Here is a 14590-nt window from a genome sequence, read left to right as displayed (position 1 = left end):
CCCTCCGAAGCCCATTTCATGGTCCTTGGACAAGGTTCTACACTATGCTTCAACAGTGAACAATGAAGATGGATCTCTTAAAGATCTGACTCAAAAGGTTATTTTCCTGTTCGCTATAGCCTCAGGGGCTAGAGTTAGTGAAATAGTGGCCATATCCAGAGATGAGGGCCATATTCCTGATCTTTTTCCTGATCCAACCTTTCTCGCCAAGAACGAACTACCCACTAAGAGATGGGGTCCCTGGAGAATCTGCCCTCTGAAGGAAGATGTCTTGCTGTGTCCAGTGGAATGTCTAAAGGTCTATCTTTGAAGGACTTCAGACTTCAGGGGAGGACAGCTCTTTAAAGGAGAAACTTCAGAATGAAACTTATCCCTAAAACAACTGAGGGCGAAGATCACCTATTTTATTCGCAGATCGGATCCTGACAGTACACCCGCAGGTCACAATCCAAGGAAAATTGCTTCATCACTGGACTTTTTTCAGTATATGTACTTTGAGTGTCTTCGCTCATACACTGGATGGAAGTCATCCAGAGTTTTCTATTAACATTATGCAAAACAAGTGTATGAGTTGAAGCATTACGTGGTGGCGGCAGGTAGTGTGTTTGAAACTTGTCCTCTAGTGCTGTGATGAACAGTGAATTGAGTGGGACTCTCAATTTTTGGGTGAAGGTGTTGACACCTTACTGTGAAATACTTGTTTGGTGAGTGTCACCATGGTGACACTAAAGACTGTTCAAATTATTTCAGGTGGAGAAACATATGGATAACACCCATGCCGTGTGTACCTTACACAGTGTTGATAACATACGACATTACAGAAAAATATACTAGAAAATTTATTAAACATGACAAATTCGTAGATAATTTGTATTTTCCTAACTATACAAACCTTAGCTATTTACATGGGGTAATTACTTCGGCGTAGCTGAATGACGAGCCATAAAGTTTTAACGAGGGTTTCCTACCCCACCGCTCGTTAGCAGGTGGGTAGGGAGGGGTAGCTAGCTACCCCTTCCCCCCTCACACACACCGGTGAAGAGCTCACTTTACTTAGAGGTAGGACTTATCTTGGAGGACAGGGCTGGCGGCCTCATAACTGTAAATAGCTAAGGTTTGTATAGTTAAGAAAAATACAAATTATCTACGAATTTGTCATTTGTTCCATAACTGAAATACAAACCACGCTATTTACATGGGGTGACTTAACCCTTAGGAAGGGAGGTAAGTCCCCGGCCATACTGGCTTTGGCTTGCCCGGGGGCCCCGAACCCGAGTTTATTAAAAGAACTCAAGGGTCGAGGGACCCCTGCTCCTCGCAGGCAGTTGTGAGACTGCTGCGGCCTACTTAAGTTGTGTGTGAAGGTGAGCAGTGATTCGTCCTAGGAAGTTGACCTGGAGTTCTTCAGATGGAAATCTAAGCTAGGACTCTCCCAATACCACCTCGTCAGGGTATGGGGACATGACAGTATTACAACTTAATACTAGGAACACAAGGGAGCATGGTTTACCTGCAGAGGTTTGAGGTCAGCTGTGCAAAGGACCCAGGATGCTGTTTCTCTCCAAGGGAGGAGAGGATGAAGAAAAGAAAAGGGCCAGACAGATCTTTTCATTCACACAGACTAAAACCGGGTAACAATGCCCTCAACCTTCTGCTACCTGTCCAATAAGGAGCCTGAGGTTAGACCAGCTGTTGTGCAGCCACCACAGGGCCGATAGAAAACGTATCGAGCCTCCTGTGTGTCACGTCTTGCAGGTAGTGGGCCGTGAAGGTGGTCTGACGCTTCCACACCCCAGCTTGCAGGACCTGCGTCACCGAAAAGTTCTTCTTGAAGGCCAGGGACGTAGCCATGCCCCTAACGTCATGCGCCCTAGGGCGACGTGACGGAGGAGGGTCCGGATTCAAGGCCAGGTGGATTACCTTACGAATCCAGGCTTAGATGGTATTCCTGGTGACCCTCCTCTTCGTTTCCCCGGTGCTCACGAACAAAGCTCGCACCTGGGGGCAGACTGCAGCTGTTCTTTTAAGATACAACCTCAGACTCCTGACTGGGCACAGTAGGAGATGGTCTGGGTCATCTGTTACAGAACGGAGACTCGAAACCTGGTAAAGTGGCATCAAGGGAAGAGATACCCCTTCCACGGCACCAACCACAGAAAACTCGCCACTTCGCCTGGTAGACTCCTGCGGATGACCTGCGCAGGTAGCCAGACATCATTTCCGCAACTTGTTGCGAAAATCCTCTCTCTGTGAGGAGATGCTGGATAGTCTCCAGGCGTGAAGCCGAAGCGAGGCTACGGCTTTGTGGTAGATGTTGGAGTGTGGTTGTTTGAGTAGCTTGCGACGTGAAGGGAGCTCCCTTGGGATCTCCGTGAGGAGCCACAGAAGGTCTGGGAACCACTCTGCATGATGCCATAACGGAGCTATCAGGGTCATCGAGAGATTGACCGATGTTCTGGTCTTGTTGAGTACCCTCCTCATCAGACAGAATGGGGGAAAGGCGTACACATCGACGTTGTCCCACCGTTGTTGGAAGGCATCTTGCCAGAGAGCCTTGGGGTCCGGGACTGGGGAGCAGTACAGCGGGAGCTTGGTGTTCAGCGCCGTAGCGAACAGATCCACTGTCGGGGAACCCCACAAAGTCAGGACTTTGTTGGCTATCTGAGGATCCAAAGACCACTCGGTACTCACTATTTGCGTCGCTCTGCTCAGACTGTCGGCGAGCACATTCCTCTTGCCTGGAATGAAGCGAGCCGCTAGTGAAATCGAGTGGACTTCGGACCATCTCAGGATCTCTACTGCAAGATGGGATAGCTGTTACGAAAAGGTACCTCCCTGCTTGTTGATATAAGTCACGACCGTGGTGTTGTCGCTCATCACCACCACCGAGTGGCCCGCCAGGACTTGGTGGAACTTCTTTAGAGCCAGGAATACGGCCTTCATTTCTAGCAGGTTTATGTGAAGGTACTTTTCTGATTCTGACCACAGGCCTGAGGTCCTGTGGTTCAGAACGTGGGCCCCCCACCCTTTCTTTGACGCGTCCGAAAACAGCATCAAATCCGGGGAAGGGACGAAAAGATCCACTCCCTTTCGTAGGTTCTCGTCTGCCACCCACCAACTGAGGTCCGCTCGTTCTGCAGATCCCATGAGGATCGGGATGTCCGGGGAGTCGAGTCCTTGACTCCACCGAGACTTGAGTCGCCACTGGAGGGATTTCATCCTGAGGTGGCTGTTGGGAATGAGACGGGTCAGGAAGGAGAGGTGACCGAGGAGACGAAGCCACGATTGGGCTGGGAGTTCCTCTCGATTGAGGAAAGGTTTCGCAACCTTCCTCAGCCTTGCTATCCTTTCGTCTGATGGGAATGCTTTGTGGAGATTGGTGTCTATGACCATGCCTAGATATACCAGTTTCTGAGAGGGCTACAGAGAGGACTTCTCGAGATTTACCACGAACCCCAGATCTTGGCAAACTTCGAGGAGCCTGTCTCGGTGGCGAAGAAGGGTCGCCTCCGAGTCTGCCAGGATCAGCCAGTCGTCCAGATAACGAAGGAGACGGATGCCGATCCTGTGAGTCCATGAAGAGATGATGGTGAAGACTCTGGTGAACACCTGAAGAGCTGTGGAGAGACCGAAACACAACACCTTGAACTGGTAGATCTTGTTGTCTAGGCAAAATCTCAGGTACTTTCTTGAAGACGGATGGATTGGGATCTGGAAGTATGCGTCCTTCAGGTCCAGTGTGCACATAAAGTCTCACGGTCTCACTGCAAGCCTGACCGTGTCTGCCGTCTCCATGCTGAACGGAGTCTGCTTGACAAACCCGTTCAAGGTCGAGAGGTCGATGACTGGTCTCCAGCCTCCAGACGCCTTTCTCACAAGAAAGAGTCGACTGTAGAAGCCTGGGGACCCGTCTACGACCTCCTGGAGAGCGTCCTTCTCCAACATGGTCTGGACTTCGGCCCGGAAGGCCTGCCCTTTTGCCGATCCCATGGCAAAAGAGCTCAACGACACTGGGTTCGTTGTCAGGGGAGGTAGAGAGGCTGTGAACGGGACGCGATACCCTAGAGAGATCACGGAGATCGTCCAGGCATCCGTCCCGAGTTGCAGCCACCTTGTCGCGCAACTCTGAACGCATCCCCCCACTGGTGGACATGCAGGGGGATTGCCAACCCTAGCGCTTCCAGCCTCGGCTGGTACCTCTATGGTTTTTGCCTCCCCTGGAGGACTTCTTGCCCCTCCTGCTCTTGGCAGGAAAGGGCTTAGACACCTTGGGCTTTGCTGCGGTGGTCGTCTTCTTTGTGTCCTTAGCAGGACGGGACTGCTGGACTGCTGGAGGCTTGTAGGGCCTCGATGTCAGGGCCCTATGGATGAGGGAATCCTGGTTGGATTTCCTCCACCTCTCAGCAGTGAGCTCCACGTCCTTAGGCTCAAAGAGGCTCTTACCGAGAACGGAAGTGTGTCTGAGCCTGCTAGACTCCGCACTGGGTACCTTATGATGGAACCTCTCGGCCACAACGTCCCGACGCTTGAGGATCGTGTTGGCCCACAAGCTTGAGACTTGGTGGGACAGAAACTCAATGGTCCGTGTGCCCGAGAGAAGAAAGGTTTCCAGCGCTTTCCTGGTGCTTTCTTTGGAGAGGTGCTCAGACCGCACCAGGATGCTCAGAGACCCCAGCCAGATGTCGAGCCATGAAGTCGCCTGCATGGCGCACTTGATGACCTTCTCCTGGCTCAGGATCTCAGTGGCTGAGAAGGACACGTGCCGGTTGGAGAGTCTCTCAAGAGGGACTCCCCCTGTGAGTTCTTCCACGGAGTGATGCAAGGGAAGACTCAGAGAAGACTCCTCGAGGATCTCGAAGTACCTCCTCTGATGGACTCGAGGAGGAGGTAGGAGCTTATTACCGGCATTCGATCTGCTGGAGGAGGCAAGCTCAGCGAGCTGGCACTCGAAATTGTCCCTGGCACTCTTCATCCCTTGGGACCAGGGCAAAGCTGCGTTGGCCCTAGAGGGTTTCTGAGTGCCGTAGACGCAGTCCAGGACCGTGTCCTTCCCTTCATGAGGTGGGACCTCAGGGTCTGGGATCCCATTAAGGTTCCTCATGAGGGTCAGGATTGGCCAGAACGCGTGCTCTGACTCCTGGTGCTCTCCTCCCGAAGGACTTGCAGCGAAGTCTCCCGTCCCCAGTGGCTCTTCCTGGGGGGACACGTGGACATCCTCGACGGCTCTAGACGGTTCCTGCCTGATCCTAGCTGACGATTTGGGAATCGTCTTAGTCCTTAGGCTCCCTCCTGGGCATGTAGGACTCGAGAAACGAAGGAGGCAGGTCCTTCTCCACCTCTGGACGAGAAGACCTCTCGGGAAGAGGAGGAACCTCCCCCATTGGTGCGATGGGGGAGTATTCCTGCTCGTCCGACTCTCCTGAGGAGGGGTAATCCTCCTCCGCAGGGGAGGTCGAGAAGGTCTGAGGGGGAGTAGGAGCCTTGCGTAAGGATCTGCGCGGGGACAGAATAGGCCTCGGAGGAGGATCCACGGGAGAGACTCCTCTCTTCCTCTTCAGGGGGGAAGAAGCTGCCGCTGGTTCGTGACCCGAATCAGAGAGGGCTGGCTTAATCGCCTGCACAGGAGCTCTGACTAGGGTGCCGAACCAGGGCTGCTGTCTGACAGTCGCGCTGTCGGACACTCCCTCTGGAGGGAAAGGGATCGAGGGATCCCTAGGAGGAGTCGACAAACGAGGGTTCACTTGCAGGGCTGAAATAGAAGAATCCCTAGACCTGTCCGGGGAGCGGCCCCCCCCCCCCCTCTGGCGAGCGCGCTGGGGAGGGGAGCGCGATGAGGAAGGGTTCGCCTGGCGGCGATCGCGCTGGGGCTCGTGCATCGGGCCCTGGTCAGGGTCGCGCGTGGATGGATGGCGCGATACTGGAAACTCCCGCGTGGGCGGGGGCACGCAGGTGGGTGTTCAGGAGCGATGGCGCGGTGGCGCGCTGGCGACAGCGCGGGGGGCGCGCAGCAGCTGGAGCGGGAACATGGCCGCGAGAGCGCGTAAGCGATGGCGTAGGCGTGCGGCGATCAGGAACTGGAGCAGGAGGCGGCCGAACGCACGGGCGCGCAGCAACCTGGCGCGGCCCCGAAGGGCGCGAGATAACGGGGGCGCCTGAGAACGTGTCCGGAAGAACCGGCTGAGGGCGCGTTAGCGCTGGAGCAGGGTCGCGAGCGACCTGGGTGTGAGAAGGTTGGCGCTGGTCCGATAAGACCGGCACACTCGCCTGTGGGAACGCTGATCGCGCTGGCGATCGTGGGCGCGCATGGCGCGCATCAGGATGCGGTCGCACCGGAGTGCGCTGCTGCAGAGGCCGCGCGGGGCGAGCTGCGTGAGGGCGCTCTGGAGTTCGTTGGGCAACCTTAGTTGTGTTAAATACAGGAACGGGGCGCGATACTGGAGCGTCGTGCGCGATCGTATCAGTAGCAAGCTCGTGCGGTCTAGAGGGAGAGCCCAGAGGCGGCCGTGAGCGCCCGTGCGCTAACTTGGGAGCCTCTTGGGCGACGCGCTGAGCTGTAGCGACGTGTAGTCGCGTTGGTGAGCGCGTGGGCGCTGGTGCTGGAACTGCGCGTGGGTGCGTGTCGCGCTTTTCCCCCGAAGGGCGCGACGAGTCCACAGGAACCTGTGGACGCCTGTGCGCCAATTCAGGAACCTCCTGGACCGCTCGCGATGAAACAGGAACTGGGGGGCGCCGAGGCGCTGGAGGGCGCATGGGCGCAAGTTCCGCTGGGGCACCGGTGGACGCGTACGCGCCATATCAGGAACTGGCCGCGTGGGCGCAGGTGAGCGCGGTGGCGCTATATCAGGAGCAGGGCGCGTATGCGCAGTTGGGCGCTTGCGCGCTATTTCAGGAACTGCTGGAGGGCGACGGGGCGCAAAAGGGCGTGGGCGCGCAGGGGGACCCTGGCGCGTAACAGGAACAGGGGCGCGAACGCCTAAGGGTGAGCGCCAAGGCACTATGTCAGGATCAGCAGGAACGTCGGCAGGCGGTGCCTGGCGCTTAGAGGCGAGAGGCGCAGTTTCGCGCTCAAGTCCCTGCAGCCCCGAAGGGCCTAGAGACTGCGCAGAGGCAGTATCAGGTGGCGCGTGAAGCACAACAGGAGCTTTAGACGTAGATGGTCTGGGCGACAGGTCACAATGTCCCGAAGGACCACCATCCTCCGAAGGGGATCGCGGACGATCCCCGGAGAGGTCTAGGTTGGTAGCTGGCAAGACAGGAGAACTGCGAGTCGTCTCCTCCGCAGAGGAATGTGGTGACGACGAGCCGAAGAGGCGCCTCTTAACCCCTTTGAAGGGGGAAGGAAGGCCTCTACGGCGAAGGGGAGGGCGAGCCTTCCGCCTTATACGCCCACGAGGGGCCGTGGGATCAGCAGGCTGACCAGTCTCTGTAAGTGAACTCCCCCGAGAGGGAGTATCACCGGCAGGAGAGACCGTGGGACTAAGGTCCTCCCTCGAAGGATGTTCAGAGGGGGAGTCAGAGCCTTCCGCTACCTCAGCCACAGGAACGGGCGTTTGGCTAGACCCACGGAATGTTTCCGTCACAACGTCAACCACAGACAGAGGATCTATCTCCGCTGAAGTTGGCGATTGTTTGACGGCCGCACCCAGTTTGATCATGTCAAACAGAGCTTCCTTGGAGGGCGAACCCTGCAGCCCCAAGGAAGCCCAAAGCTGAAAAAGATCATTATTAGACACAACTTCCTTCTCCGAGGGGGGGAGGGGCAGCCGCCTTGCTATGGGAGGCAACGACCTCTGCCTCACCTCGGGATCGGTTAACAACATTACGGTCTACGCTACCACTCGCCCGAGTGGGAACTTCGGAGGAGGAAAGGGCGGCGGAAGAAGACGACCTGGGATTTTCTCTCTTCCGAGAAGCCTCCGAAGGAAAAAGATCCCTTTTAGCCTTCTTCTTACGTCGCCGGGCAAACCTCTCCCACTGGGAGGTAGGCCACTCCCTACACTCAATACACACGTTAGACCTATCACACCGTTGGCCCCTACACAGAGGGCATAAGGAGTGAGGATCCGTGTCCACGGCTGACATAAAGGTACCAAAATGGCGGCCGGGAAGTCCAGGCCACGTACGCATGATGAGTAATAGAGGCCAACTTCACACACACACTGAAAACAGAAAGCAAACAAAATTATGGCAGTCAACAAAGAGGAGAGCGCTGATAGGTCTGTCGTCTCTCCAAGCCAAAAGTAAGGTGAGCTATTCACCGGTGTGTGTGAGGGGGGAGGGGTAGCTAGCTACCCCTCCCTAACCCCCGCTAACTAGCAGTGGGGTAGGAAACTCTCGTTAAAACTTTATGGCTCATCATTCAGCTACGCCGAAGTAATTACCCCATGTAAATAGCGTGGTTTGTATTTCAGTTACGGAACAATTTCAAATTCAATTGTGGCACTAATCAAATTTTCCCTTTCAGGTGGAATCAAAATTTTCTGTATTATGTTGGTTTAATATATTTCTCATTTCATACATATTACATATATTGTACATGTTACTTTATGTAGGTCATTTATTTGTTAATAAATGCTCTTCAATGTGTACTTGCGTCTTATTTCGCCCTACATCTGATGTTGTTGCTATCACACCGTTTGCCTCTACAAGAACAACAAAGGGCGTGAGGATCAGTCTCGACCGCCGACATTAATGTTCCACAGGGGCGGTCGGGAAACCCAGGGCAGGTGCGCATGATTGCAGAGGACAAATTCACATATACAGAACTAGAAAATGAAAAGACAAAAGCAATTAAATGGCTGCCAAATGACGGCGAGGATGAGAGCGGACACCTCCGACCACCATCTGAGCCGAGACCAAAGTGAGCTCAAGCACAGGTGTGTGAGGGGGGGGAGGGTAGCAAGCTACCCTCCCCTAACCCCGCTAACTATCGGTGTGGGTAGTAAACCCTCGTTAAAAATTAATGGCTCGTCATTTCAGCTACGCCGAAAGTAATACCCCTATTAATAGCATGGTTTGTATTCCAGTTACAGAACAACTTATTTTCCCTTTACAGTACTACTGTATGTTATAAATGTTTCCTTCTGTAAATGTCCCCTTCTCAGCCACTAATTTTGTCTTTTATTTTCTTAGTATTTTTTTTTTCCTCCAATAATGTTTAGTACTGTACTTAAATAACCTGAAAACGGCTTATATCTGAATAATATTAAGCAATTACAGTCCTAACTGGGTCCCCTTGCCCAGTATAAAATCAAGGGGTGGTGCCCAGTGCCCAATTCTCTTGACCTGTTACCTAGATTTTTGGGTATTCCACCGTTTTACCTTTTTTGTGTACTGAACGTTGGAGTGTGGTCGTCATTCAGACACTGGGCAGTTTGGGTGCTACCTCTGGCCACAGTCTGCAAACCACTACAGCGAACAGTGAACGTTTGGTGAATGGCAAACCGTTGGTGAACGGCGAGAAGCCTGATAATGAAGATAGCTCGTCAATGACGAGGAGCGGGGGTACAGCGAACAGTCGGTGACTTGCGACCTACAAAAACTCGGCGAGCAGGTCTGGAATCCGGAGATTTGATGGGCGACGGCGAGCCACGAACAGCAGTTCAATGGTAAGAGGTCAGAGAGGAGCGCTGGACAGGCGAACGGTGAGTTCGAGGAGAGTCCGGTGACACAGGCAAGGGTAGGGAACCAACAGGCGGACGGCGAGACTAACGAGACTCATCAGTTTGATGATCTCTTGGCGAAGGCGAGAACCGAGGAATGGGCGAATGGCGAGGTCTTTGACGATCCTCCCAGAGGGATTGTTTGGCAGATGTAGGTGACTAGCCAAACAGATGTCTCTTTGCCAGAGGTGAAGGAGAGCATATAATGCAACAAAGAGAACCACGAACTCTACAAGTTCGTCGCTGGCGAGGACAAGCCTCCGCAGGGGAGGGGTACTCAGCAGGATGGTCTCTAGCAGGTCTCCAAATGGGTGTGTCTATGGGGAGTTCTCACTCGCGAGCGAGAGAGGTGACCACCCACAGGAGAGACATGTCTCGGACTTTGCTCCATCCCTGGCGGATGTTCAGCGAGGGGGGAACATAGTCTTCGGCAACGGCAGAAGAGGCAGGACCGGAATCGACGAGGAGGGTCACAGACGACTCCTCAGGATCGCGAAGGTCCACACTGAGCAAGGCCAACGGATCCAGTTCCAAGGAGGAAGATCGTTGCCTCTCTGCACCCAGCTGAAGGAGCTGCAACAGCGCCTTTTTCGGAGGGGCCCGGACAAATCAAGGGACGGCTACACCTGAAGCACATCAGTGAAAGATAAGGACTCCCCCGGTGGGATAGGCAGGGCCGCTTTGCTAGGGGAAGCAGCACTGTTTCTCGAGGACCAGAGTTGTCCTGGTATTAATTGGCCTGCTCTACTATTCAACAGCTCCCCGGAGGAAACCTGCCAAACAGGAGCTTCAGAGAAAGGTTGGGGGGGAAGAAGCCTTGAATTTCTTCAACTTTGAGGAAGACTCTGAAGGCGACGAATCCCCTTTTAGCCTTCTTCTTCCATTAGCGCCCATACCTTTCCCACTGGGAGGCAGATCACTCCCAGCATTCAGGGCAGGTGTTATCTTTATCACACCGTTGCCCTCTACAAGCAAGACAACAGGTGTGGATCAGTGTCCACAAAGGACATAAAAGTCCTCCAGGAGCGGCCCTCAGGTCCCGGGCAGGTCTGCATACCAATGGTCAAGAAGCACACACACACTGAGAAGAGAAAGCAAAAATATAATAGGTGGTGAGGGGGAAGAGCGGTAACATCCAATCTCCACCACAGCTAAAAGCAAAGTGAGGCTCACAGTCCAGGTGTGTGAGTGACAGGGGTAGTTACTAACCCCAACCCCCACTAGACGCCATGCTAACTAGCGGGTGGGTGGTTAACCCTGGCTAAAAATCTAATGGCTCGTCTTTCAGCTTCGCTAAAAGTAATGCCCCTATAAATAGCATTGTTTGTATTTAGTGAGGGAACAATTTCCATTTTGCAATATACACTGAAATATCCAAGGATTATCTGTAGTCCATGCAAGGATGATAATACTGTGAACGAGCTCAAAAAGTAGCTCGATACTTTGCCCTGAGAACTGTGGGGTTTAAATAACTCACCACAGCAAGTAATGACTAGGCGTACTTCGATATGTTAGATTTCAAAGGATTCTATGACTGACAATGCTCTGGGTCAAGTCAAGGGGATCCAAGAGTGGTTACGACCTCTGCCCACGTGAGAGCCCAGAGTATTCATGGCTCTACTGTATAGGTAATACAAGGTTAGGTAAGGTTGGGCTAGGTTAGAATCCATCCAAGTAATTTTCCTTGTTAGTTATGACACAAATTAACTATCCATATTACCAGCTAGTAATAGTGTGACTAGTACAAATCTTCCAATTCTGACTAGGTTTCAAGAGCAGGGAATTATTGATAACCTTATAAATTTATCAGATAGCGCCTGATAAGCTTTGAAATTGTAGTAATCACAATAGAATATCAAAGTGTAGTATAATATACTGGCTTTTGGGTTTCCCCATCCAAAAAACTGTGGTCACTCACTGGGATCCGCCACAATACTTGTTATATCTAGGGGGTTGAGGAAAAACAAACAAGATAGGTTTTCAATACCAACAAGGGTCAGAAATAAATAAAAGAGATAAATTGTAGGAAAAACATAAAGTTCATGTATTTGGTGAGAAACTAACTACAATATTACTAAATGAGCAAATCTGACATTTTATTCATAAAATTAGGACAAATGACCAGGGGGAAACTAGAGCCAAACCCTCCAATTGCACAATGAAATTAAGTAGAAGAGGTTAGACATTAAGCTGGAAGACACAAAGTGATAATGGAGGACTATTAGAAGGCTAAAAGGTGGCAACCAAGATAATTTGAGGGCTACAAACTGAGTATGGCTAAACACTGAAGGGATGATGCAAAAGACCCTAAAGTGATACATAAAGTGCATGGTGGAGTTGCACTGCCAGTCTCCCGCTGGGAAAATCCTCAATTGGTATAATAATAACAACACATTTAAAGAAAGGAGAATAAGAAATGTGGTGTTGAAAATCTATAATAAATGAATTGCTTTATCGTATTCTTAAATGAAAGTTAAGAAAAACTAATAACCCACTTCTTTCAGCCGCAGCGGACATAAGGGGTAGTTTGTAGCGCTACGGCCAACCGTCCTAATTTGCTTATTATCGCTCCAACTGTTATCTTGTATAGAATAAAAACGTTTGGAAATGGTCTACGGATCTTAAATATGTTGTGTAAGGGGGGGTGTCCGGGGGGCGCAGCCCTCCTGGGTAAGGACACGGCTTTTAGCATAGGTTAGGTGGGTTTTTTAAGTTGGCTTCTCCCGTCGTACTCGTAGGTAAGGAAACTGTTGTGTAAGGGGGGGGGGGGGGTTCCAGAGGGGGGGAAGCCCCCCTGGGTAAGGATACAGCTTTTAGCATAGGTTAGGTGGGTTTTTTAAGTTAGCTTCTCCCGCCAAAATCATTTTTAGAACGACGGCCACAGTTCAGAATATTCCCGTTTTCTACGGGATCTGGCCGTCACCCTACAAAGGCTCCAAAGTAAGGTATAATGCTGGGATGGTATGCTCCAATCGGTCTGTTATACAGATACATACTAACCAGGTCCAGAATCATGGTATTTCCTGTCAATATCCTATTGCAAATTTTAAGGCAATGGCCACCTATGTTTAATCTTTAGGTTTATTCTTCAAATGCCATGGAACCTTATAGCCTCAATTTAATCTACTTCCATAAGTTGATATTTACCACATGAGTTATCCGTATTTTCATGAGGAGTCGTGTTAGGGGGGTAGCAGGAAAAAACTCAAAATATTCACAATCCCAGACTTTGACATGGACTGCTTGAGACATGTTTTATGGGTATATATATATATATATATATATATATATATATATATATATATATATATATATATATATATATATATATATATATATATATGGTCAGTTCCTGTTTTCGCTTATTTACTATATTCATAAAGGATATTGAAGTTATGAAGGTTACCCGTATTTAAAACTTGCAAATTCTTGACTTCATCTGTGCCTTGTTAGTGTCAGGGGTCCTACGAAACGTCACTCTCTCAATCCCAATCAAACCCTACCTAATCTATTTGACAGGTAATCATGAATCAATAAGTTATTTACTGTCATATTTCACAATATGACACTTGAAGCGTTACCTTCGTTTCATTATATATAGGCTACATGTTGGGTTGTCCTAACTGTTGCACGTCATGTGCTAATATTGGCAACGAAATGGGGCAATACTCCACAATAGATATTCTTCAACCTATATTTAATATTCTTGTCAAAATAACACGAACAAATTAGCGTAACTTACCCGAAATCTTGATAATATTAGCCCCATATCGTCTCACGTACTTTATATTTACTATCATTCTTAAGCAGGATTCACCTCCATGTTTAGGTCCGAGGCCGTGGTCAAAACAAAGCAGCTGATTGGTACACATAGAGGAGGACTAAAACTATTCCCATCGATGATTGGTTAGAAGGTCTAAGGAACCTGTCTTCTACGCCATGATTGGTTAAAAACATGCATGGCCGATGTGGCTGAAACAAGCGGATAATTCAACTTGCATAACTTTCACTTGGGAATTTGATGCAGTTTATTTATTACAGAATAGAACCTCGCGTAATTCCATGTTTTGTGATTGCATATCAGTAATAATCCAAAATATGAATCCATATACTCTGTTTCAAAGGGGAAAGCCTGTCTCTAAATCTCGCAAGGTCAAAACTAGGTGCGCCAGCTGTTGACTACAAGAACGAGGAAAATTAATAAAAAAAAATCGCATTTGTTACATAACATTCAAGCTAACATAGCGAGTTCTTGTACTTCTGAATTACTTCCCTGATCAAAGGGGGCTTCAGCTGCAGGAAGGTTATGGAATATATAATAAGTATATGGTGTTACTTAGCAACGCTGAAAATACCTTTCGGTTACGTCATGATTAGAGATAAATTGGAGACAGCGTATGAAGGGTGTTGGTTGGAAGTGAGCCAGAGGCTTGGGGATGATAGGCTGAAAGGAAAAGTGATCTGCTATCTTCTAAAGTTAACATGCGTGGCCTGTGTGACTATGAATAGTAACAGATTTTACAATAGTTGTCCTTAATTAATAAAACTGTTATACATACAGTACTCCCTACACGCAAATCTATTAATTTGTGCCACAGTAATTACATGGGTGTTTGCTCGTATTTTTCCTGTTGACTCCAATATAATGTCCAGTACGAACCATCAGTTTTATAGGAATGTCACTTTAAAATAAAATCATAGTTATCCTTTCATAATTGACTTTAAAATGCCACTTAGATAAACTTTAATGAAACTCTTCAATCACTGCAAATTAACTGTTGATCTCTCGTCAATTTCTTGTGAAATTGTAAAAGTAATTCGGTGGAAAGTATTTTGGTTATTATACATTCCCATTACCTTTTTGCATTCCACCGATGCTTATTCGCCTTTGAAATATTATCATATAAGCCGACTTTTCCTTTTAAAAT

The 14590-nt window shown here is 50.0% G+C and overlaps 1 protein-coding gene across 4 annotated transcripts in view; it reads right to left on the bottom strand.

Annotated features, from left to right (window-relative positions):
* LOC137644023 (endoplasmic reticulum junction formation protein lunapark-A-like) overlaps window positions 1-13815 on the bottom strand; it is a 318162-nt gene extending 304347 nt beyond the window's left edge. Inside the window, exon 1 of one of the 4 annotated variants that reach the window (XM_068376905.1) lies at window positions 13405-13815. In XM_068376905.1, the coding sequence (XP_068233006.1) occupies window positions 13405-13431 (27 nt within the window). In that variant the 5' untranslated portion in view covers window positions 13432-13815. The remainder of the gene's footprint in view (window positions 1-13404) is intronic. The other 3 variants (XM_068376904.1, XM_068376903.1, XM_068376902.1) reach the window with 3 other exon arrangements.
* Between the last annotated feature and the right edge of the window lie 775 nt (window positions 13816-14590).

This window comes from Palaemon carinicauda, chromosome 7 (genome assembly GCF_036898095.1).
Source record: "Palaemon carinicauda isolate YSFRI2023 chromosome 7, ASM3689809v2, whole genome shotgun sequence".
NCBI lineage: Eukaryota > Metazoa > Arthropoda > Malacostraca > Decapoda > Palaemonidae > Palaemon > Palaemon carinicauda.
This window is presented reverse-complemented; position numbering and strand designations above follow the sequence as displayed.